The sequence below is a fragment of the Pantherophis guttatus genome, chromosome 7 (assembly GCF_059756535.1).
Source record: "Pantherophis guttatus breed Tessera chromosome 7, ASM5975653v1, whole genome shotgun sequence".
In the NCBI taxonomy this organism is placed as follows: Eukaryota; Metazoa; Chordata; class Lepidosauria; order Squamata; family Colubridae; genus Pantherophis; species Pantherophis guttatus.
Window position 1 is genome coordinate 84,773,248 of NC_142069.1, and position 22,701 is coordinate 84,795,948.

The window sequence follows — 22,701 nt, forward strand, 5'->3', positions numbered from 1 at the left end:
AACAAATAAATAAATAAATAAATATCCAATAGAGATTTGCAATATCTAATTGTAAATGTCTTAACAGCGGCTAGAATCGTATTTGCTAAAAATTGTAAAGGGGAGAAGTTACCTACTGATGATGAAGTCATTAAGAAAATTATGGAATGTACTGAAATGAGTAAATTGACATTTGAAATCAGAGAACAGGAAGATAAGACAATATTACTTGATATGGGATTTGTTTTATCAATGGATAGATAATAAAACATGGAGATGAAAGATGAGGTTGATGTAAAGATAAAATATGCGAAGTTCTTCCTTATGAGAAATAAGCTTTTGTGATAAATTGGTACAAGTTGGAAATGAGCTTAAGCACAAAATAATGTTTACCGATCGACACACTCTTTCAAATTGTATGGAATGATGAAGGTTTTATGTTTTGTTTTTGTTTTAAAATAAAATAAAAAATTTAAAAAATAAAGAAAGTCCAGTTGCCTCTTGGAAAAAAAAGAAACTTTGGGACAGCCATGAAACTGGATGGATTGAGAATCTCTGTAGAACAGGGGTGGGCAAATATGGCCCTTTTACAACCTGTGGACTTCAACTCCCAGAATTCCTGAGCCAGCTTGGCTGTCTCAGGAATTCTGGGAGTTGAAGTCCACAGGTTGTAAAAGGGCCACATTTGCCCACCCCGTTCTATAGAGATTCTCATGACCTTTGGACTTCAACTCCCAGAATTCCTGAGACAGCCAAGCTGGCTCAGGAATTCTGGGAGCTGAAGTCCACAGGTCATAAAGGGGCCATTTTGCCCACCCCTGCTATAGACTATGGACTGAGATATCCCATCTTTTCAAAACCAGGGTTCACACTAGACCCCGGAGTGAAAGAGTAAGAGCCACACATACACCCCCCCCCCCAAAAAAAGACCTTCCCCAACCCGAATCAAGGAAAAAAAAAATGATTAGAATTCAGATGTGAATGTTTCCCCAGGAGACTCTGAAGCCAGAGAAACCAGGCGGGGGGGGGGAGGAGGCGGGGCCGAGGAGAGTGACGTAACCAGAAACCGCGCCTGGTAGTGTCTCCCGCCGCTTTCCGTAGTAGCCGGAAGTCCCCGCGGGAGGTCCGCTCTCCCACTTCCGTTTCCGCCGGTGGTGGTTATGGCGCGAAGGTGGGCTCGGGGGAAACCGGGGGTGGGGGAAGGGATGAGCGGGGGGCGGGAGATCGGGAAACGGGCGGCCGAGTCTTCCCCTATGACCGCTGCGCTTGCCCGGCAGGAGCGGCCGGAGCGGGAGGGCGGCCCCTGAGGACCCGTTCCAGGAGGGCGACGAGGGTGAGTCGGGGGGAGAGAAAGGTGGGGGGGGTGGAGGGGGGAGGGGCGGGTCGGGGGTCTCGGCGACGGCCTGACCAAAAGCCCCCCCTCTCTCCCCGCCAGCAGACGAGGACTTCGCCGCGCCGCCGAAGAAAGCTCGCCCCGCCGGGAAGAGGTGAGCCTGAGAGGGAGAGAGAGAGAATGTGAAGGAGGCTGTGTGGAATATGTATGGGTAGAAGGCTCCCTATGTGGTATATACGATTATATAAATATGTGGGTGTGTATTCAGATAGAGAGAGAGAGAGAGATGGAATGATAGATAGATAGATCGATGATAGAAAGATGGAATGAGAGAGAGAGAGAGAGGGATAGAGATAGATAGATATAGATAGATGGAATGATAGATAGATGGAAAGATAGATGGAATTATAGATAGATAGATAGATAGATAGATAGATAGATAGATAGATAGATGGAAAGATAGATAGATAGATGGAATGATAGATAGATGGAATGATGGAATGATAGATAGATAGATATAGATAGATAGATAGATATAGATAGATAGATCGATGATAGAAAGATGGAAAGATAGATGGAATGATAGATAGATGGAATGATAGATAGATAGATAGATAGATCGATGATAGAAAGATGGAATGAGAGAGAGAGAGAGAGATGGAATGATAGATAGATGGAAAGATAGATAGATGGAATTATAGATAGATAGATGATAGATGGAATGATAGATAGATGGAATGATAGATGGAATGATAGACAGATAGAGATAGAGAGATAGATGGAATGATAGAGAGAGATAGAGAGATAGAGTGGGTGGATGGATGGATAGATATAGATAGATAGATACAAATATATCCATATATATAGATGTGTGTGTATAGATAGATACACACATGCATAAATAGGTATAGATTATAGATACATGCATATATATATATATATATATATATATATATATATGTATATATGTATATATGTATATATATATAATACATCGGTATATGTGAGTGTATATTATACGTGAATATATATTTGTGTATGAATATATATGAGTGTATATATTGTATATGAATGTGTCTATATGTGTGTATGAATATATATGTACATATGTATATTGTATGTGAATATATATTTGTATATGTATGAATATATATGTGGGTGTATATACGTATGTGCACATATTTATGCATATATGTGTGTATACATATGTGTATATATTTGTGTATATGTATGAATATACATATATGTGTGTATTCATGTAAATATAGATATATAGAGATTAAATATAGATATATGCATATGTCCATGTGGTGTGTATAGATAGATAAATACACAGACACATGTAAATAGGTATAGATTATATATACATGCATATATGTATAGATAGATATCTGTGAGTGGGTATATTATACGTGAATATATATTTGTGTATATGAATATATATGAGTGTATATATTATATATGAATGTGTGTGTATGTATATGTATGTATATTGTATGTGAATATATATATTTTTATATGTATGAATATGTGTGTGTATATATGTATGTGCATATATTTATGCATATATGTGTATATACGTATACTTATGTGTATCTATGAATATATATTTGTGCATTTGTATGAATATACATATATATGTGTGTATTGTATATGAATATATGTGTGTGTGTATGTATAGTGTATAAATATGTATATATAGAATACATGTATGTATATTCTATATGAAAATATGTGTTTGTATATATGATGTATGTATACATATATGCATGTGTATAGTATATGAATGTATGTGTGTGTGTGTATTCATATCTCTAAACTACATTATTTATGATAATGATATTTGGTCGATTGCAAACTTGCCATGAACAGCAAGCAGCTGTTGAAAAGGAATTGCAGCCTTAGGATCCATCAGTCAAAATGTGGCTTCTAAATCATTAGAAATTGTGATGATGTCTCCCCTCCAAGTGTGAAAAAATACTGCAAAATTCCATTTGTAGCAGTTATCTCTTTAATATCAGCTACTCTACAAGATTTGCCCATTCTGTTAACAAGGACTTAGGATACCGAAGATTTGCTGTCTATTTTATTGGACCAGCTGGTTTAGCAAAGGTTATTCTGTTGTTGTGGGTGAACTTTAATGACATCATTTGTTTCTGATGTCTGTAGAATTTTGGGGTGGGTAGTGGCTGAACATTGGAGTGTCCTTTGCCCAACTGGGGGAAAAAAAAATTCTGCCTTGTTTTCTGTTTCAGAGTTCCCCTCGGTGAGAAACTTTTCCAGAGAGACTTGGAAGTTACCTTAGCCCTGTCATTGAATGAATATTTGGGAAACAAAGATAAAATTAGGAAAAAAGGTGATTCTGAAACTCTCAAGATAAAAATACCGTTTTTATGTACATCTTTTGCAGTAATAATACGTTATTTCTTGAAATTGTTTATTTCTTGCCTTCCTTTGAGCTGATAGAACAGTCAAGTTATACAGAAGGCAGCATGTTTCAGGTTTGCTACTCCTGCCAGTTGGGCTGCCTTTATCAGCATCCCTTGAAGTGAAGGTGCCAGGAACTCAGTCTGATACTGCACAGGGAAGAAATTTAATGTCCCCCGATGATTGTAAGCCTGAGTGAGAAGTCACAGTTTACTTGCAAGCGGCTGTGATGTATTATGAAAATGAATGTACTGTGTTTCCCTGAAAATAAGACCCTGTCTTATATTTTTTTGAACCCTGAAATAAGCGCTTGGCCTTATTGCCATGCACTCAAAAAGCCCAATTGGGCTTATTATCAGGGGATGTCTTATTTTGGGGGAAACAGGGTATGTATGTGCAAATTACCTCTTATTTGCAAGTGCATAAGACAGCCAGCATTCTCCATTATCTTCTTTCCACACGGACAATAACTTTTATATGAGTTAATTTCATGTTGAGTGGCCCAGAACTCTAGTCTCCGGGCCCGTACGTACGATGGTTTATTTCCTTCATCAAAATTCCCAATGTTGCTTAGCGAAAACATTCCAGTTTGGTTTACTGTCAGAGTGGTAGTGATTCATCAGTGAATGGAAGGTGGGTTAGACACTTTGAGCTCTTGCTATTGTATGGAGTGTAGGTGCCTTGTTCAGAACAGGTGCAGGAAAAGCCCAGCAGAAGCCACAGAGTTGTCTTTGTCGGAGTACATGGCCTTTGGCTCTCTTTTCTTCTGAAGCATTGTCTTCACTGTGTTGTGGCCCGCCAGCGGCAAGTGGAGCTGGCAGCAGATTTGGACAGTGAGGAGGTTGGGGAGGAACATGGGCCAGTCCTGGAGTCTGGGGAAGGCTCTGATGAGGGCTCTGCATCGGAGGCAGAGAGAGGGCCAGGGCCGGATGCAAGTTATCAACTGCCTTTGGAGTCAGACATCAGTGAGACAGATGAACAGCTGGAGCCTGTTCCCAGTGTACGCATGCACAGAGTTGCCAGACGAATGGAACAGCTAAAGAACAAGGGTCGACTTGGGAGTAAGGCCACAGGTGGACGATGGATGGCCCCTCCCAGAGGGAATAAAAGAGGAGCGAAAGGGGAGTGGAGTTTGCAGGAGACAATTAATTCACTTAATTGGTTCTGACTTTCCGAGACTCCAAATTTTGAAGATATCGGCCTGGCAGCTCTTGGAGAGCTTATCTCCAAGCCAGATAAGGTCTGTGACTATAAATTCTCCCTTGAAAGACTTTGCTGGATGTGAATGAGAAGAATTCACAGTAACTTAATAAAAAGGGTTTTTTTGTCGGGACAAGGAGTCTGCTTCATGCTCTTGGGGAGCCTCGGTCAGAACACACTGTTTGATTTCAATTCTAGATGACCGTGCCGAACCTAAGGCAGCCATAGAGGATTTCAAACAGGAAGCTGTGTCATCCACACCAGAGACAGACAACGATGAAAACTCACGTGCCAGTAAGATTGACCTGAAGGTGGCATGCAGCCTTCTTTCCCTAATATCATGCCCTAAATTTGCCACTTGGGGTTTTCTCCCTTTTTTCCTCTTAAATTGCATTTACTTGAGAATACCTAGAACTGTAATGGCGAACCAATGGCACGCGTGCCACAGGTGGCACGCAAAGCCATATTGGTGGGCATGCAAGCGTTGCCCTAGCTCAGCTCCAGCATGTCTGCCCACGCTGGCCAGCTGATTTTCAGGCCTTCTGGGCCCACCGGAAGTTGGCAAATGGGCTGTTTCCGGCCTCTGGAGGGCCTCCAGGGGGGTGGGGAAGGCTGTTTTCGCCCTCCCCAGGCTCCTAGAAAGCCTCGGGAGGGCGAAAAACGGGCCTATTGGGCCCACTGTGCCATCACATGCCAAAAGTGGGGGGATCACCGGGGGAGGTGTGACGCGCGCATACGCGGGGGGCAGGGCACATAGAATTATGGGTGTGGGCACGCATGCGCACAATCACCCCGCACTTCCCCTGCTTTTGGCACGTGATGGCAAAAAGGTTAGCCATCACTGACCTAGAAGCTGATTGTAACTATGAGATGAGTAGAGTAGAGTAGAGTAGAGTAGAGTAGAGTAGAGTAGAGTAGAGTAGAGTAGAATAGAATAGAATAGAATAGAATAGAATAGAATAGAATAGAATAGAATAGAATAGAATAGAAGTCTTAATTGGCCAAGTGTGATTGGACACAAGGAATTTGTCTTTGGTCCCTATGCTCTCAATGTACATAAAAAGAAAAGATGCATTCGTCAAGAATCATAAAGTACAACACTTAATGATAGTCACAGAGAACAAATAAACAATCAAATCATATTAGGAAACTGTCAATATAAATCTTAAGGATACCAGCAACAAGGTTACAGTCATACAGTCATAAGTGGGAGGAGATGGGTGATAGGAACAATGAGAAGATTAATAGTAGTGCAGACTTAGTAACTAGTTTGACAGTGTTGAGGGAATTATTTGTTTAGCAGAGTGATGGTGTTTGGGGAAAAACTGTCCTTGTGTCTAGTTGTTCTGGTGTGCAGTGCTATATAGCGTCATTTTGAAGGCAGGAGTTGAAACAGTTTATGTTCAGGATGCGAGGGGGTCTGTAAATATTTTCCCAGCCCTCTTTTTGACTCGTGCAGTATGCAGGTCCTCAGTGGAAGGCAGATTGGTAGCCATTGTTTTTTCTGCAGTTCTAATTATCTTCTGAAGTCTGTGTCTGTCTTGTTGGGGTGCAGAGCCAAACCAGACAGTTATAGAGGTGCAGATGACAGACTCAATCATTCCTCTGTAGAACTGGATTAGCAGCTCCTTTTTATGTGACCCTTTTATTTCACCGCATTTTTAAACTCAGTAATTTCATACAGACACACACCCAATATCGTCTTCTGAATCATTTTGAGCTAGCACAGCGAGTAGATTTCTATTCTAGAAAAAGATTTCCCTGCAAACAGAATGAAACAAGTGTGATGATATTAAAATATTTAGTGTCTCACTATGAAACTTTTGTGTTAAAAATCATCTCTTCTCAGTACCCTATTGTCAATATAGCAAACAGAAGTGCACCCTGGGCAAGTCACAAGGTTCCTTTTTTTTCCCCAAAAAAGGCAACTGGGCTTTGTTGTTGTTGTTTTTTTTCTTTGAAAATGTTTCACTTCTCATCCAAGAAGCTTCTTCAATTCTGGGCAAATATTGTATGCAATTAATCTGCATAGGAGGAGTTATTTGGTAACCATCCATCCATTTGTTACTTTTTCATCTTTCAATCTCACGATTAGATCAGGAAAACTCTCAGCCACTTTTGGAGATTGAATTAGGTTCTTCGGAATCTGTTGGGAAGCCATTGAAAACCTCAAGCCCTTCAGTGGCCAAGAAGCCCAGCTGGACACCCCCAGGTATGTTCACACTGGTTCAGGATGACCCAGTCTCTCTCTCTGCCCTGGGCATTTGGGTTCAAGAAAGAAAGCATCTCGGGACATGCGATGGGGACGTTGTATGAGGCATTTCTCATTTCAGAGGATGGAGCACAGCTGGACCAGAAACCAAGGCTGTTGCCCCTGCCTTGAATCAGGAAGCTCTGGGAACCGGGGGTATTTTGGGGAGAAAAAAAATAGGTAAACAATATGAGCTTTGGGGGATTAATCCTGAAAATGAGCTTATTCCTATTTATTTATTTGTATCCCACTTTTATTATTTTTACAAATGACTTAACGTGGAGAACATTTTTTTAAAAAAATTAGATGTATATGCCGCCCTTCTCCGGAGACTCAGGGCGGCTTACAGTGCGTTAAGCAATAGCCTTCATCCTTTTGTATATTTATACAAAGTCAGCTTATTGCCCCCACAAACTGGGTCCTCAATTTACCCACCTTAGAAAGGATGGAAGGCTGAGTCAACCTTGAGCCTGGCGAGATTCAATCTTACTTTAATTTATTATTTACTTTACTTACTTTATTATTTACTATTAATTAGTTATTTGGTTTAAAATGGGATTTTATTGTACTTGTTTCTTAATTTGTGTTCACCACCCTGAGTCCTTCGGGAGAATGGCGGCATATAAATACATGCAATAAATAAATAAATAAATTGCAGACAGCTGGTGTTAAATTACAGTGCTTCTGTCTGTTGAGCTATCCAGGCTCAATACCCAACACACATACCCAACACACCTCCCTCCTCTTATTTCCCCCACAGCAACAACCCTGGGAGGTGGGCCGGGCTGAGCTGAGAGAGAGAAGGACTGGCCCAATGTCACCCAGCTTGCTTTCATGGCTAAGGCGGGACTAGAACTCACAATCTCCTACTTTCTAGCCTGGTGCCTTAACCACTAAACCAAGGGTCAGCAACCTGCAGCTCTGGAGCCACATGTGGCTCTTTCACCCCTCTGCTGTGGCTCCTTGTCACTCAAAATATGTGTCACAACCGCCAATGTGCGACACCTGCCAGCACGTGATTTATTGAGCTTTTCAACCCCGGGTAGGCCATCCATGGATAAATCCAAGAAAAGAAAAGTTTCAGAAGAAAACAGAACATTTAATTCAACTACATCTGCTAGTTTTGTGGCCGCTCAAGAAATAGTCAGGCACGGGAAGGGTTTTGTGGTTCCCGGGGTTTTCTTTTCTGTGGGAAACGGGTCCAAATGGCTCTTTGAGTGTTTAAGGTTGCAGACCCCTGCAATAGACCAAACGTATTAATGTGATTTAATAGGATTCTCACATTTGATTACCAACTGCTACAAAAAAAAAAAAAGTTGTAAAATCAGGTGAGGTCATGTGATGGCTCCGCTTAATGACTTAACACGATTTGCGACTCTAATTACGGGCTCAATTTTAGTTGTAAGTCAAGGACTACCTGTAAAGTATGGCAGCAGGATCTGGGAGTGGGGGGCGGTGTCTTATGAAAGTACCCCAGAATGTTGTGATGTACAGGTAGTCCTCGACGTACAACCCCCCCAATTGAAGCCCAAAATTTCTGTTGCTAAGTGAGACATTTGTTAAGTGAATATTGCCCCATTTTACGACCTTTCTGGCCACGGCTGCTAAGTGAATCACTGCAGCTGTTAAGTTAGTAGCAAAGTTGTTAAGTGAATCTGCCTTCCCCATTGCGGTTGCTTGTCAGGTGGTGATTACAAGATCCCGGGACAATGCAACTGTCGTAAAGACATGCCAGTTGCTAAGCTTCTTAATTTTGATCACATGACCATAGGGATGCTGAAATGGTCACAAGCATGAAAAACAGCTTTTTTCAGTGCCGTTGTAGCTTGTGATGGCCACTAAATGATCTGTTGTAAGTCGAGGATTACCTGTTGTGTGTTTTTTTTTTTTGCATTTGTTTCAGGTGCATCTGGAAGCAAAACCAGCCCGTTGGGAAGAGCCCCTGTTAGATCACCAGTTCATGGTCTACGGCTTGGCCTCTCCAGACTTGCCAAAGTGAAACCTTTGCACCCACCTTGTGCCGGTACCTAAGGTTGGCACGGGAAGGCTGCAGTTTGTGGTGGAACAGAGGAGAAATCCTTTTTTTTTTAAAAATACAGAACCAGACGTGAGCAATAAAGGCATCCCAGTTTGGAAAAAGCTTTGCCTTTTAAAAATGGGTTCTGAAAAAAATGGAACTATTGTCCCTTAAAATACCCAGCAATAACGCCACGGGGTTTATTTATTGTTCCTCAAAAGATCTAAGTGATAATGCCATGGTTCCGTCTTCTTTCCCTCAAAAAGGTTGGCCAATGAAACACAACCCAACCTTTCTAGGTTCGATCCCAGTTTGGCCAATTCTAGCTTTTGAGGATTGCGTAACCAGCAACAGTGGTTCGGAGCATCTGTTGACCATGTAGAGCCGTGTTTCCCAACCGTGGCAACTTTTAAGAGGTGTGGACTTCAACTCCCAGAATTCCCCAGCCAAACCCTGGGGAATTTGGGGAGTTGAAGTCCACGCGTCTTAAAAGTTTGCCACGGTTGAGAAACAGAATGTGTCTAGAGAATGTGTTTTAAAACCACTATGAAAGCAAATGTTATTCCCTCCTTGATTTTACTTCTAATAGAAAACACAGTCATTGCCATCAGTTTACAGCTGTTGTTTGCCTGACCAATGAAATGCGGGTTCAGCTTCTAGTCCTTGCAGGCATTACTCGCTCTTTGAATGAGATACTGAATGTAGTGATCGAACGTATTTATCATCGCGACTTTAGACAATGAAATAAATTTTTTTTTTAGAAAAAACAAGCTAGGTGATTTCTATCTATTTTTACAACCAACTGTATTATAAGTTACACAGAGAGACAACAAACACAAAAAAATAAAAAATTGGGGGCAAGGACTCAAAAAGGGAAACGTTAAGTGAGGGGGGGAAATCATTTTTAAAAATCGACTTCTGACTTAAGTTTGGACAAATACAGTCAAGTTTCCTTTTAAAACCAAACCAAAGCATAAAAATATATATTTGAATATTTTTCTAATCCATCACAATAACAATTCTATAACAAAACAACCTATTCCTGTTTAAACAAACATAAAATATACAGTGCACACATAGAATAGCCAGAATGAAAATAAGCAATGTTTCTATAAAAACTGATTCAATCATCAAATCCTAAATTCAGACTTTTTATCTTTCTCGAACAAGAAGTCTAGCCTCCATATAGAAACAGATAGATAATAGAGATAGATAGATAGACAGGAAGGAGAGGAAAGGAAAGGAAAGGAAAGGAAAGGAAAGGAAAGGAAAGGAGGAAGAAAAAAAAGAAAGAAAAAGGGATGGATGGGTGGGTGGATGGACGGATGATGGGTAGCGGGCAGGTGATAGGTGATATAGATAAATGACAGATAAAGATAAATGACAAATGACATAGGATAGATGACAGAAATGATAGATGACTGATAGAGATAGATACCGTAGATCCGTGATTGCAAACCTATGACATACATGCCGTAGGTAGCATGCAGAGCCCTTTGTGGCCATGCGAGCCATCGCCCCATCTCAGCTCCACCGCACATGTTCATGTGCCTTCTGCCAGCCAACTGGTTTTTGGGTCTCTGCGCGGGGCACAAGTGGGAGATGCGCGTGCATGCATGGGTGGGCGGGTTGCATGCATGGGAGGTTACGCATGCATGCACGGGCGCACATGAGGTCATGTGCATGTGTGGGGGCATGGGCCGCATGTGGGGTCACGGGCACGCACGCGCATTGCATTATGGGTGTGTGCGCGTGAGCGCTTTCAGCACTTGGCGCCGAAAAGGTTAGCCATCACTGCCATAGATAGATGATAGGTGACAGATGATAAAAGAGATGACTGATAGATGGTAGACAAATGACAGAATACAGTGATAGAAATACATGTACTATAAAACCCAATTTGCAAAAAACACGCAGTTTTCCCAACAGGCCGCAAGATGGCGGCAGTTGTGGCAGAATTATACTGTAATTCGTAGGCTTTACAAATTTCAGTTCAGAACTTAATTGAAGAGAAAAATCTTCGGGAAATATTCTTTGTGGGCATAGAGAGAAAGTTAGGGGTAGTAAAGCTTCATGAGACACTAGTTTGTATGGTGTTTGCACTGTGAAGTTGCTGGACCAGGAGCACAACCCCACCCCACCCCAGCCATGGAAGCACCTTCGAGGTTTTAGCTCAGACCCTCAGTGTCTGCCCCATGCACCTCCCAGGCATCTGCTCCTCAACCCCCTGTATCAAAGAGGACTAGAAACCTAGTAAAAAATAACAAAATAGTGGGGGGGAAATAGTTCCCGCTAAAAGGCAAACTCCTGAATAAAACAACTTTGTGACAACTGACGTCCGAAGTAAAGTCCCTGCTGAGGGAATTCCAGTCATTTTTCACAGAAAACCTTGCTGCTTTTTCTTTTCTGACACAAAATTCCCGGAGTGAGGTTCGCCCTGCCTTTGTTTTTCCCTCTTCCGAGGGCTGGCCTGGCCTAGGGCAATGTCCGGGGACCGATCCCCTAAGACAAGAGAAAGTGAAAAATCAAATAGCAATAGCGCTTAGACTTATATACCGCTTTACAGTGCTTCACAGCCTTCTCTAAGCGGTTTACAGAGTCATCCTCTTGCCCCCCCGACAATCTGGGTCCTCATTTTTACCCACCTCGGAAGGATGAAAAGCTGAGTCGACCTTGAGCCTGGTGAGATTCGAACTGCCGAATTGCAGTCAGCAGACGTAGCCTGCAGTACTGCACTCTTAACTGCTGCGCCACCACGGCTCATGGTTCACTTGTGGGCCTCTCAGAGTCGCATGGCAAATAGATTTGATAAAAAAGTAACAATTATAACGGGCACCTCCCAAAACATACGGAACAACCAGCGGCATTGACAAATTCACCAGCACATCAATTGCGAAAGGCAGCTGTACTCCGAACAGCTTACATCTTGAGATGGTACCATCCAAAATCCACACCTCTGCCTATCCCAGGTCCTCTGCCTATCCCAGGCCTATCCCTGTCCCAGATTCAACCTTTTCATAAGCCCTACAGCCCCTAGAACAGGGGTGTCGAACTCGAGGTCCGTGGCCCAGATTTGGCCCACGGGGTGCTTAGATCTGGCCCACAGTGCCTCTGCTAGCAAAAATGGAGCTCTGTTCTGCCCCAGCTAGGGACCACAAAGAACGCAGCACACATAAAGTCCGTACAAACCTTAGTTTACTAACTAAGGACTACTAATGAGCTTTCTTAGTAGTTGTTCAAACACAAGTACAGTTTAAATCAGTCTTTTCTGAACAAGGGCAGTTAATTTAACTTCATTAACAGCCGACAAGAATCCAAGAATAATAATTCAATTCTGAGGCACAGTCTTTCAGATAACCGTAAGCTTACTGTGGTTGGCAGAATGCCCAGAAGCAATTTGCAGGAAAAATGACGAGAGAAGCAAGAGCCGATCAGACCTTTCTCGAGTCAATACACGAAGGAATATTAACGAAGTTGTTTTCTGCAAATTGCCTCAGTAGTAGTCCTTCCTTAAATAGGCTAAGGGACTGGCCAATTAACCCCAAGCCTTACTCTCGAGGAGACCTCCTCCTGAGGAGCCACTCCTGCCTTTTGGCAGCTCTGCGCACCTGTGCATTGAGAAGAGGCTCCTCCTCTTCTTCCTCTTCACTTAAGGGAGCTTCTGGAGGTTCTGAAGGCCCTGGCTGAATCCCTGCCTCTGGCACCACATCTTCTCCAGCCTCCTCATTGTCTGACTCGGGCGCCAGCTGCACAGGCTACTGGCGAATCACACCAGTCTCCTTGCTGTCAGAATCAGCTACCAGCTGCACAGGCCGCTGGCGGGCCACAAGAAGCTCAGAGGGGCTGCATGCGCCCCCCCCCAGAGCTCCGTTTTCACTGGCAGAGGTTGCAGGAGACCTCCAGGATGAAATTGGGGTGCGGGGGGGACGGACGGACTGTGCACACACACACCGAGCTCCATTAAACTAAAAACAAAAGGAGAAATGTTTCCCTTTTGCATTTCAGCACGCAAGAAGGGACAGGAAAGGAGAAAGGGAAAGAGGAAAGACGACAGGAGAAGATGGGAAGAGAGCAAGGAAGGAAAAATAAGGAAAGGGGGGAAGGAAGAAGAAAAGATAATGAAGAGGGAAGGAAAAAGAAGGGGGAAGGAAGGAGATTATAATGAGAGTGAGGGAGGGTCTCAGGGAAGTCCTGCCTTAACACTTGGCCACCACAAGTGCCCCCGACCTGAGTCCTGTGTCACGCCCACCATGGCCATGCCACCATGGCCACGCCCCCCCAGCCCTCCGAGGTCAAACCCAACCCTGACGCGGCCCTCAATGAAATCAAGTTTGACACCCCTGCCTTAGAATAAATTATTCCTCTCCTCCAAGTTAAAAGAAAGGCTGGTATATTAGACTGCAGCATCCAGATCACCAGCAGATGGCAGCAAATCCTGACTCTTTCTCTCTTTGCTGCCATCTAATGGTGGTTCAGGGCTCTGCATCCCAGATAGGTAGCCTTCATTCAGAGAATTCTGTCTTTTCTTTCTATTGTGAGATCATGTGTTCTCTTTACCACTCCCCCCTTTGTGAACAAAGCTTCTCTAATTCTTTCAATCCAAATATTTAAAGAGGGGTGCTAGACAAGCCGCCTTTGCTCCATCTCCCTCCTCCCTTTCCTAGGCTTCTATAACCCCAGCCTACCTGATCAAATGCCTTTTTTTTTTAAGGGAGCAAACATAGGAGGAATTCTTCAAACATGTCATGCTGTCTAAATATTAATTCTTTCCATCGGCTTAGTTGATAGATTTGCCTGGCTAGAAAAGCTGCTAAGCTAGAAAAGAAGTTCCTAGTCAGGTGTAAAGAATACAGAATAACAAGAGTTGGAAGGGATCTTGGAGATCTTCTAGTCGAGCCCTCTGCTCAAGCAGGAGACCCTATACCGTTCGAGACAAATGGCGGTCCAATCTCTTCTTAAAACCTTCCAGTGACGGAGCACCCATAACTTCTGGAGGCAAGCTGCTGATTAACACCCTGTTAATTCTTCTCACTCCCATAAAATTTCTCCTTAATTCTTGGTTCTTTAATAAGTTTCCATCTGTTACTTCTTGACTTGCTCTCAGGTGCTTTTGGAGAGTAGGTCAACCCTCTCTTCTCTGCGACAGCCCCTCAAATATTGGAAGACTGCTATCATGTCACACACACACACACACACAAGTCCTTCTCTTCATTAGATAAGACATTCCCAGTTCTTGCAGCGTTCATCGTGCGGTTTATCTTCCAGAGTCCTAATTATCTTGGTTGCTCTTCTCTGCACACTCTCCAGAGTCTCCTCAACTTTTTTTACATCGTGTTTTGACCAAAACTGGACAGAGTAGCGGTCTGAACTCCTGCAATATAAAACGGTGCTAAAACTTCACGTGATCTTGACACTATCACACTGAAGCTTTGTCCCTTCGTCCATTGCAGGGGCTGGATCCCTCTGGGGACGGCCTACAGCTCAGGCAAACAAGAGAATAGAATAACGGGACCCTGGAGGTCTTCTAGTCCAACCCCCTGCTTAGGCAGGAAACCCTACACCACTTCAGACAAAGGGTTGTCCAATCTCTTCTTAAAAACTTCCAGTGTTGGAGCACTTGCAACTTCTGGAGGCAAGTTGTTCCACTGATTCATTGTTCTAACTGTCAGGAAATTTCTCCTCAGTTCTACGTTGTTTCTCTCTTTGATTAGTTTCCATCCATTGCTTCTTGTTCTACCCTCAGATGCTTTGGAAAATAGCTTGACTCCCTCTTCTTTGTGGCAGCCCCTGAGATATCGGAACACTGCTATCATGTCACCCCTCATCCAGGGGTGGGTTCTACTTACCTTTACTACCAGTTCGCAATGGGAGAGGACACGCATGCGCAGATCGTCCATTATGACGTCCGGGCGGGTGGGCGGAGCCTCCCACCGCTTTTACTGCCGGTTCGCGAGAACCGGACAGAACCAGGAGCAATCCACCACTGCTCTAGTCTTTCTTTTCATTAAACTAGACATACCCAATTCCAGCAACCGTTCTTCATATGTTTTAGCCTCCAGTCTCCTCATCGTCTTTGTTGCTCTTCTCTGCACTCTCTCTAGAGTCTCTTTTTTACATCGTCGCAACCAAAACTGGATGCCATATTCCAAGTGTGGCCTTACCAAGGCATTATAAAGTGGTATTAGCACTTCACGTGATATTGAATTTTAGAAAACGTAGCTCTTCCAGATAGCAGATGGAAAAGAGCTCAACAGGGCCCTTTGAGGCTGTGGGATAATACGGCCTTTTAAGGCAGCTGCATCGTCCACCACCAGGCATTCCTACTCTGGAGGGTTACATCACAGACCCTGCCATCTACAAAACTCCATTGGCCACCTCCCATTGTCTCCCATTGTTATCTCAGAATGCAGCAAATATTAGGTGATGGGGGGAGCTCACAACTGGGAAAGGCTGCAATGGGAGGCCACCGTTTTGATTGGCGTCAGTGGTAGCTGACCCACGTCTGCTTCTGTGGAGCCGGATGTCTCTGTGAATACCCGGGCCCATGGGAAAGCCCCCCAAAAAGAAATTGCCACTCCCCGAGCAAAATATCCAAAGATCTGCTGTGGAGCACAAGTTGGAAACCGGGGACTATCAGGAGCCGAGTGCCGTGGCTTGTCCTAATCCTTCCGGGGCTCCCCCTGTGGAAGTCGGTGACCCCTTGGAAATTTCATGGAAGACTTTCCTCTCGGTCCTGAGGTCCATGGAAGAATGCTCAGAAAATATGAGGAATTCGTTGGTGCCGCAGTTCATCACTTCCCAGCCCGTCCTGCCCAGGTGCGGGGAATGCAGTGGTGAAATCCAAATATTTTTTTTACTACCGGTTCTGTGGGCGTGGCTTGGTGGGCATGGTGTGGCTTGGTGGGCGTGGCTTGGTGGGCGTGGCAGGAGAAGGATATTGCAAAATCTCCATTCCCACCCCACTCCAGGGGAAGGATACTGCAAAATCTCCATTCCCACCCCACTCTGGGGCCAGCCAGAAGTGGCATTTGCCGGTTCTCCGAACTACTCAAAATTTCCACTACCAGTTCTCCAGAACCTGTTGGGTTTCACCCCTTGTAGATTTCAACCAAAGTACAGTAGTGGCCAAAATGGTGGAAACCTTTTGGGGAAAGTGTATTTTCTAAAACTAGCTAATAACACCACTTTTCTTTTTGGAGTAGTACCCTAAAATTATATATCAATGGAAAGAGAATTTAGTCAAGAATGTAATGCAAGAACTTTTATGAAGGATTTGCTATTAGAATGGCAATTACAGTATAAAGAAGAAAAGTGAAACACGTAAAAAAAGTGAGATATACGGAAATGATCACCATGTCAGTTAATACTTAGTTGGGTAACCTTCAGCACGAATGACGGCCTTACAACGTCTTCCCATGGAGTGAACCAAGTCTTTTAGTTCTGCAGCTGTTATAATGTGAAACCAAGATGGAAGGATGGCTTCTATTAACTGGGTTTTATTGCTGGGTCGCTTCTGACTAACAAGTTTCTTTAGTCGGCCTCCATAGATTTTCCATTGGGTGAAGGTCTGGGCTATTCCCAGGCCATTCCAGCAGTGGAATAGGATTATCTTGAGAGTCCCCCCAAAAATGGTGTTATCAGCCATTAAACCTCAAAAATACACTCCCCCCCCAAAACGTTTCCACAATTTTGGCCACTACTGTACACGAATAACCAAAGGGACTTTTTTTCCCACTTTACCTGGGCATTAAGGTCACAGTGATTGGCCATGTTTTGGGTTCTAGCCTCCTTCAAGAGAGAAGGATATGGGTTTTGGATGCATTCAGTAAATTACTATTTGAGGCATACTATTTGAGCTTTGGTGGCACAGTGGTTAGAGTGCAGTACTGCAGGCTAATTCTGCCGACTGCCGGCTGCCTGCAATTTGGCCGTTCAAATCTTACCAGGCTCAAGATTGACTCAGCCTTCCCTCCTTCCGAGGTTGGTAAAATGAGGACCCAGATTATTTGGGGACAATATGCTGACTCTGTAAATCACTTAGAGAGGGCTGTAAAGCACTGTAAAGCAGTATATAAGTACTATTGCTGTTGCCAAGACCTTACCATTGCAAGTTTGCTTTCATATATAAATATATATATATTTATGAGATGCATCCCATAGCTGGCAAGGTTTAGGAGCGGGACAGGTGATTTCCTTACAAGGCAGGAGTAGCATTCAAACATAGTTTAGAGAAATGGACTGAAATCAGGGGTGGGATGCTGGGGGTTTACAAGGGTTCGGGAGAACCTCTATCTAAGATTCTGTGCAGTTCGGAGAACCCCCAAATCCCACTCCTGGCTGGCCCCGCCCACCCCGCCCCTCCTAGGAGTCCCAACATGGCCCGTTTTGGATGCAGGTAAGTACAGGAGGTTCGGGGAGGGTGAAAATCCGGCCTACCGGAAGTTCAAGAAAGCAGGAAACAGGTCCGTTTCCGGCCTCCAGAGGGCCTCTGGAGCCCGGGAAGGCTGTTTTTGCCCTCCTAGAGGCTCAAGGAAAACCTCCGGAGCGCAAAAATGCCCCCTCCTGCTGTGGTGCAGGAGGCCGACTAGGCCACACCTACCATGGCCACACCCACCCAGCAACCGGGCAGAGAACCCCTTGCTAAAATTTTTGAAGCCCTCCCCTGACTGAAACCACAGGATGAAATGGAACAGAAGTGAGTTAAAAAAACAACAACCCGCTTCTCAGAAAACCAAGACACAGGTCGATAATGGATAGACTCAGTGATGTCCTCCTTGGTAACGATATTTTGGAAAGGCAGAGAAATAGTAGCATGCAAATTTTTTTAATGAGCTGGTTGTTTGTTGGGGTTGCAGAAATGGTAACTATAAATGCTTTTTAAAGCAGCTTTTGCATCACGCGATCCGGATAGATCCAGCTGAATTTCACCACTGAAGAACATGCATTTACCAGATGCTCTTTTTTTGTGTGGTGATTGGGGTGAGCCGTCAATGGCCCCTTGGCCTCCTGACTCTCCCGGCCACACCAATCCATTTCTGACACTGACCCATACTTGAGAGTATTTCCAGAAGTGACGAAACCTCTCCAAAGGCCCTCAGTTTTTCTCCAGAAACAATGCTTTAAAATGTTTCTTGGCCGCCATATTTATGGTAGGCAAGTTCTATCTTCCATCAGTCACCAGCAGTGAAAAGGGAATAACAACAACAACAACAACAACAACTTTATTGTCATTGTCCGTGTATACACAGCATTCCCATACAACAAATTCACTTAATACCCAAAGACCAGGTCCGACACACACAACAATCCCCAAACACACTTCCACCCACCACAAATTCCCCACCCCTAAACCACCCAAACATCCACACAACAGACCAAGTAATGCTGTCCAACAGCTCACTGATGGTGGCCCTTTAGTTCATTGTTGAGTGCAATTATAGCTCTGGGATAAAAACTATTCAGCAAATGTGCGGTCCGAGTTTTAATTGTCCTGTATCTTCTGCCAGAAGGCAACACTCCAAAAAGATTGTAAGCAGGATGGGAAGAGTCTCTGAAAGAGTTATACAACTTTCTCAAACAACGAGATTCGAAGATGTCGTCCAGGGCTGGTAGCTGGAGTTTGATGATGTTCTGGGCAGTTTTAATGATTCTCTGTAGAGCTTTTTTGTCCGCTACAGAGCTGCTCCCATACCATGCAAGAATGCCGTACATCAGGACACTCAATGGTGCTGCGATAGTAGGACAGAAGTAGATGCTGAGATAGATTTATCTTCCTGAGCATTATTTCTAAAATAAATGTAATACAAGAGGAGGTGAAAGCGAACAGCTTTACCAGGCTGACCTCTGGAAAATGAAGGGCTTGTGACAGGATTGCTGTTTTGAAAGAATTGTCTCGTCTCACCTCACCTCACCTCACCTCACCTCATCTTACCTCACCTCACCTCACCTCAAGATTTCATTTCATTTCATTTCATTTCATTTCATTTCATTTCATTGCACTGTAACAAAGCACCCTGTATTGTAGAAAATAAAACACACCCTTTCAAAAAAGCCAGCCTGAGGCTCAGCATGTAAAGTGCCTTTTTTTTTTAAAGAGGTTCTTCAAATTATTTTTAATGTGTTCGCGTGGCGAGCACATCTCACAGTTCCCAATCCCTTATTCTATTTTATTTGGTCATAAATGATGCTTTAATGTTGCTCCTTGAGGCGTTTGATTTTTATTTATTTTTTTAACATGACAAAAGTCATTTCATCTGCTACAGCTGGAGGAAATAATACCCTAACTCTGTATTTTGAAAAATAAGATTTTTTTAAAAACATGACATCTCATCTGCTACAGCTGGAGGAAAGAGTATCCTAACCCTGCATTTTGAAAAATAAGGTTTTCTTCAATGTTTGTAATGTAATCATAATTCTACTGTGGTTTTTCTCCAGAAAGAAGATTAGTGCCAAGCCTGAAAAAATTAGGAAAGGACGATCAAGTGCTCTCCCGGTTATACTGAAACCTGGTGAAAAACCCAACCTTCTAATCCAAAAGGTGAGCAAAGGTAGTTTTAAGTAGCTGTGTTGTGGCCTATCGGCCACCAGCCAGAATTGAAATCCAACAGGTTCTGACGGGTTCTGGAGAACCGGTAGCGGAAATTTTGAGTAGTTTGGGAAACCAGCAAATACCACCTCTGGCTGGCCCCAGAGTAGGGTGGGAATGGAGATTTTGCAATATCCTTCCCCTGCCACACCCACCAAGCCACACCCACAGAACCGGTAGGGAAAAATTTTGGATTTCACCCCTGAGTTTGCCTAATTATCCCAAGGTCAGTGATAAACTGTGGAATAGTGTTTTGAAGAATTTGCTTTAATTTAGTTTGGACTACGCTGAGAATGAGTTAATTCTCAGCTGTTCTAATAAAGTCTGTTTGTTTTCGAACTGTTTGTATTTAATACTAACTACTTGGGCCTGGGTCACAACACAATTCGGCAGTTCGATCCTGACCAGCTCAAGGTTGACTCAGCCTTCCATCCTTCCGAGGTCAGTAAAATGAGGACTCAGATTGTTTGGGGCAAGAGGCCAACTCTGTAAACTGCTTAGAAAAGGGCTGTAAAGCATCATGAAGCGGTATATAAACCTAAGTGCTATTGCTATTGCATCCTATGTATTCTGAACACAGCTATCCGATGTTCTTCAAGTCTATAAGTATTTCTCAACTTACAATCATGCATATAATGACCATTTGAAGTTACAACAACACTGAAAAATTAGTTTACAACCAATCCTCGCATGTAGGACAGTCATAGCATTCCCAGGGTCCTGGGATCAAAATTTGGGGGCTTGACAATTAGCATTTTGCAACCTTTTTTTAAGAGTATTGCTGCAGTAGTGAGCTATTTTTTGTTCAGTGTTGTAGTAACATACAGACTAACCAACATAGAAACATGGTCTTCTTAATTCAGGCCAGAACATGGCCAGAGGGCTTGGCAGGTCTGCAGGTTTCTTTGCCAGATTTGACCAAGAGATTCTTGGTTCAAACTTCCAAGGGCAGAGAACAAAATGGCGGCACCTTCTCATGACAGGTAGGAAAAAATGACGGAAGACACAATGGCGTCCCATGGAAGGTTTGTAGCAGAAAGACACCTCGAAGGAGGCCAGGAGACGACACAACCCAAGCTCTTACAGCAGTTTCTTTGAACAAAGTTTTGAAAATGTTACCGCTCGGTCGTTTTGACGCATTGTACTTTCTCTTCTTCTACTAGGAAAGGGAGCTGAGTGCCACTGTTCACAATTCCAAGCCAGATGGAGGAAAAAGTAGAATTGGATCAGGACACGTCGATCCCTGCGGTGAGGCGATTTTGAATCATGAACGCATCGAGATAATACACTTTCATTTTTAACCTTCCCTAAATGTTTTGAATCATCGAAGGCTTCGGGTCCCCCCGAAGTGATTATTTTTTGGTTCCATGGGGAACAAAAATGAGAATCTCACAGTCCTAAGCATAATTAGTATTTCCAAGCATGCCTTTGGGCTCTGTATGATATACCCTGAGGCATTTTACCCTAGTAATGCCTCAGGACATTGTATAGAGCAGGCATCCTCAACTACGGCCCACGGGCCAAATATGGCCCGCCAATGCAAAGTATCTGGCCCGCAGAGTGGTGTGATTAAGCCCCGTCCCTCACTATGAGGGCCAGCTGTGGGGTGATCTTGCGGTGCAGCCTTGAAAAGCAGTTCTGGACTTGTAAAGTACTGCTTTAAATTACAAGTCTTTGAAAACAATTTAAACAGAAGCGTAGGAAGGAGAAAGGCAAAAAAAATGGACTGTTAAATTGGCCATGCCCACCCAATCACATGACCACCTAGCCACGCCCACCCACCCAATCCGGGCCCCCCCCAATAGTCTGAGGGACTGTGAATCGGCCCCCTGTTTAAAAAGTTTGACGACCCCTGGTATAGAGCCAATTTGGTTGAGTGGTTAAGGCACCAGGAGAGAGAGCAGGAGGCCATGAGTTCAGGTCTTATCTTAGCCATGAAAGCCAACTGAGTGAACTTTGGACCGATCATTCTCTCTCATCCCAACCCACCTCACAGGGTTGTTGTTGGGAAAATAGGAGGAGGAAGCTGTGTTTTTGATATGTTCCCCATCTTGAGTTATAATAGATAGATAGATAGATAGATAGATAGATAGATAGATAGATAGATAGATAGATAGATAGATGCTGATCTGCCTTAGCCTTAGCCTTAACCTTGTTGTTGTTGTTGTTAGTTGAGAAGTCATGTCTGACCCATTGTGACCCCATGGACAATGTCCCTCCAGGCCTTCCTGTCCTCCACCATCCTCTGGAGTCCATTTAAGCTCACGCCGACTGCTTCAGTGACTCCATCCAGCCACCTCGTTCTCTGCCATCCCCTTCGTCTTTTGCCCTCCATCTTTCCCAGCATTAGGCTCTTCTCCAGTGAGTCCTTCCTTCTCATTAGGTGGCCAAAGTATTTGAGTTTCATCTTCAGGATCTGGCCTTCTAAAGAGCAGTCAGGGTTGATCTCCTCTAGGACTGACCGGTTGGATGGCCTTGCAGTCCAAGGGACTCGCAGGAGTCTTCTCCAGCACCAGAGTTCAAAGGCCTCCATTCTTTGGCGCTCAGCCTTCCTTATGGTCCAACTTTCACAGCCATACATTGCAACTGGGAAAACCGTAGCCTTGACTATACGCACTTTTGTTGGCAGTGTTTTTTAGTATGCTGTTTAATTTTGCCATAACTTTCCTCCCCAGGTGCAAGCTTCTTTTAATTTCTTGGCTGCATTCCCCATGTGTGGTGATCTTGGAGCCCAGGAAAATAAAATCTGTCACTACCTCCATTTCTTCCCCTTAATCTTAACCTTAACCTACCAAAATAAAATAAGGAGTGGCTGCATCCTAAACTTTATTCAAAGATGTCTTCAGCTGCTGAGAAAAACAAAGTTAGAAAGAAGAGTCCAAGCAGTCATTCCAACAGCTTGCCCTATG

The 22,701-nt window shown here is 43.8% G+C and overlaps 2 protein-coding genes across 6 annotated transcripts in view; both read left to right on the top strand.

Moving 5' to 3' along the window:
- Nucleotides 1-864: 864 nt before the first annotated feature.
- RAD51AP1 (RAD51 associated protein 1) lies at nt 865-9,977 on the top strand. Of its 4 annotated transcripts, none has more exons than XM_060692658.2 (8): nt 1,022-1,150; nt 1,257-1,312; nt 1,415-1,466; nt 3,568-3,668; nt 5,138-5,233; nt 7,035-7,151; nt 7,273-7,370; nt 9,094-9,977. In XM_060692658.2, the coding sequence occupies exons 1-7, from the start codon at nt 1,140-1,142 to the stop codon at nt 7,320-7,322; spliced, it is 483 nt and encodes a 160-aa protein (XP_060548641.2). In that variant the 5' UTR covers nt 1,022-1,139; the 3' UTR covers nt 7,323-7,370; nt 9,094-9,977. The 4 variants fall into 4 exon arrangements, with proteins under 4 accessions (XP_060548640.2, XP_060548641.2, XP_087729451.1 ...); XM_087873325.1 differs by having other exon boundaries at nt 1,023-1,150; nt 1,418-1,466; XM_060692657.2 differs by lacking the exon at nt 7,273-7,370 and having other exon boundaries at nt 865-1,150; nt 1,418-1,466.
- A 3,817-nt stretch (nt 9,978-13,794) lies between these two features.
- DYRK4 (dual specificity tyrosine phosphorylation regulated kinase 4) overlaps nt 13,795-22,701 on the top strand; it is a 45,557-nt gene continuing 36,650 nt past the window's right edge. For both annotated transcript variants that reach the window (XR_015728789.1, XM_034433668.3), the window contains exons 1-3: nt 13,795-16,023; nt 19,642-19,744; nt 20,956-21,040. Coding sequence is in view for 1 of the 2 variants with exons in the window: in XM_034433668.3 (XP_034289559.1) it covers nt 15,752-16,023; nt 19,642-19,744; nt 20,956-21,040 (460 nt within the window). In the remaining variant the exon portion in view is untranslated. The remainder of the gene's footprint in view (nt 16,024-19,641; nt 19,745-20,955; nt 21,041-22,701) is intronic.

Excerpts from the sequence above, each read along its gene's own strand:
- RAD51AP1 (XM_060692656.2), top strand. Across the intron at positions 1,467-3,567 it reads GCTCGCCCCGCCGGGAAGAG|AGTTCCCCTCGGTGAGAAAC; the intron begins GTGAGCCTGAGA and ends TTTCTGTTTCAG. Across the intron at positions 5,234-7,034 it reads CGATGAAAACTCACGTGCCA|ATCAGGAAAACTCTCAGCCA; the intron begins GTAAGATTGACC and ends TCTCACGATTAG.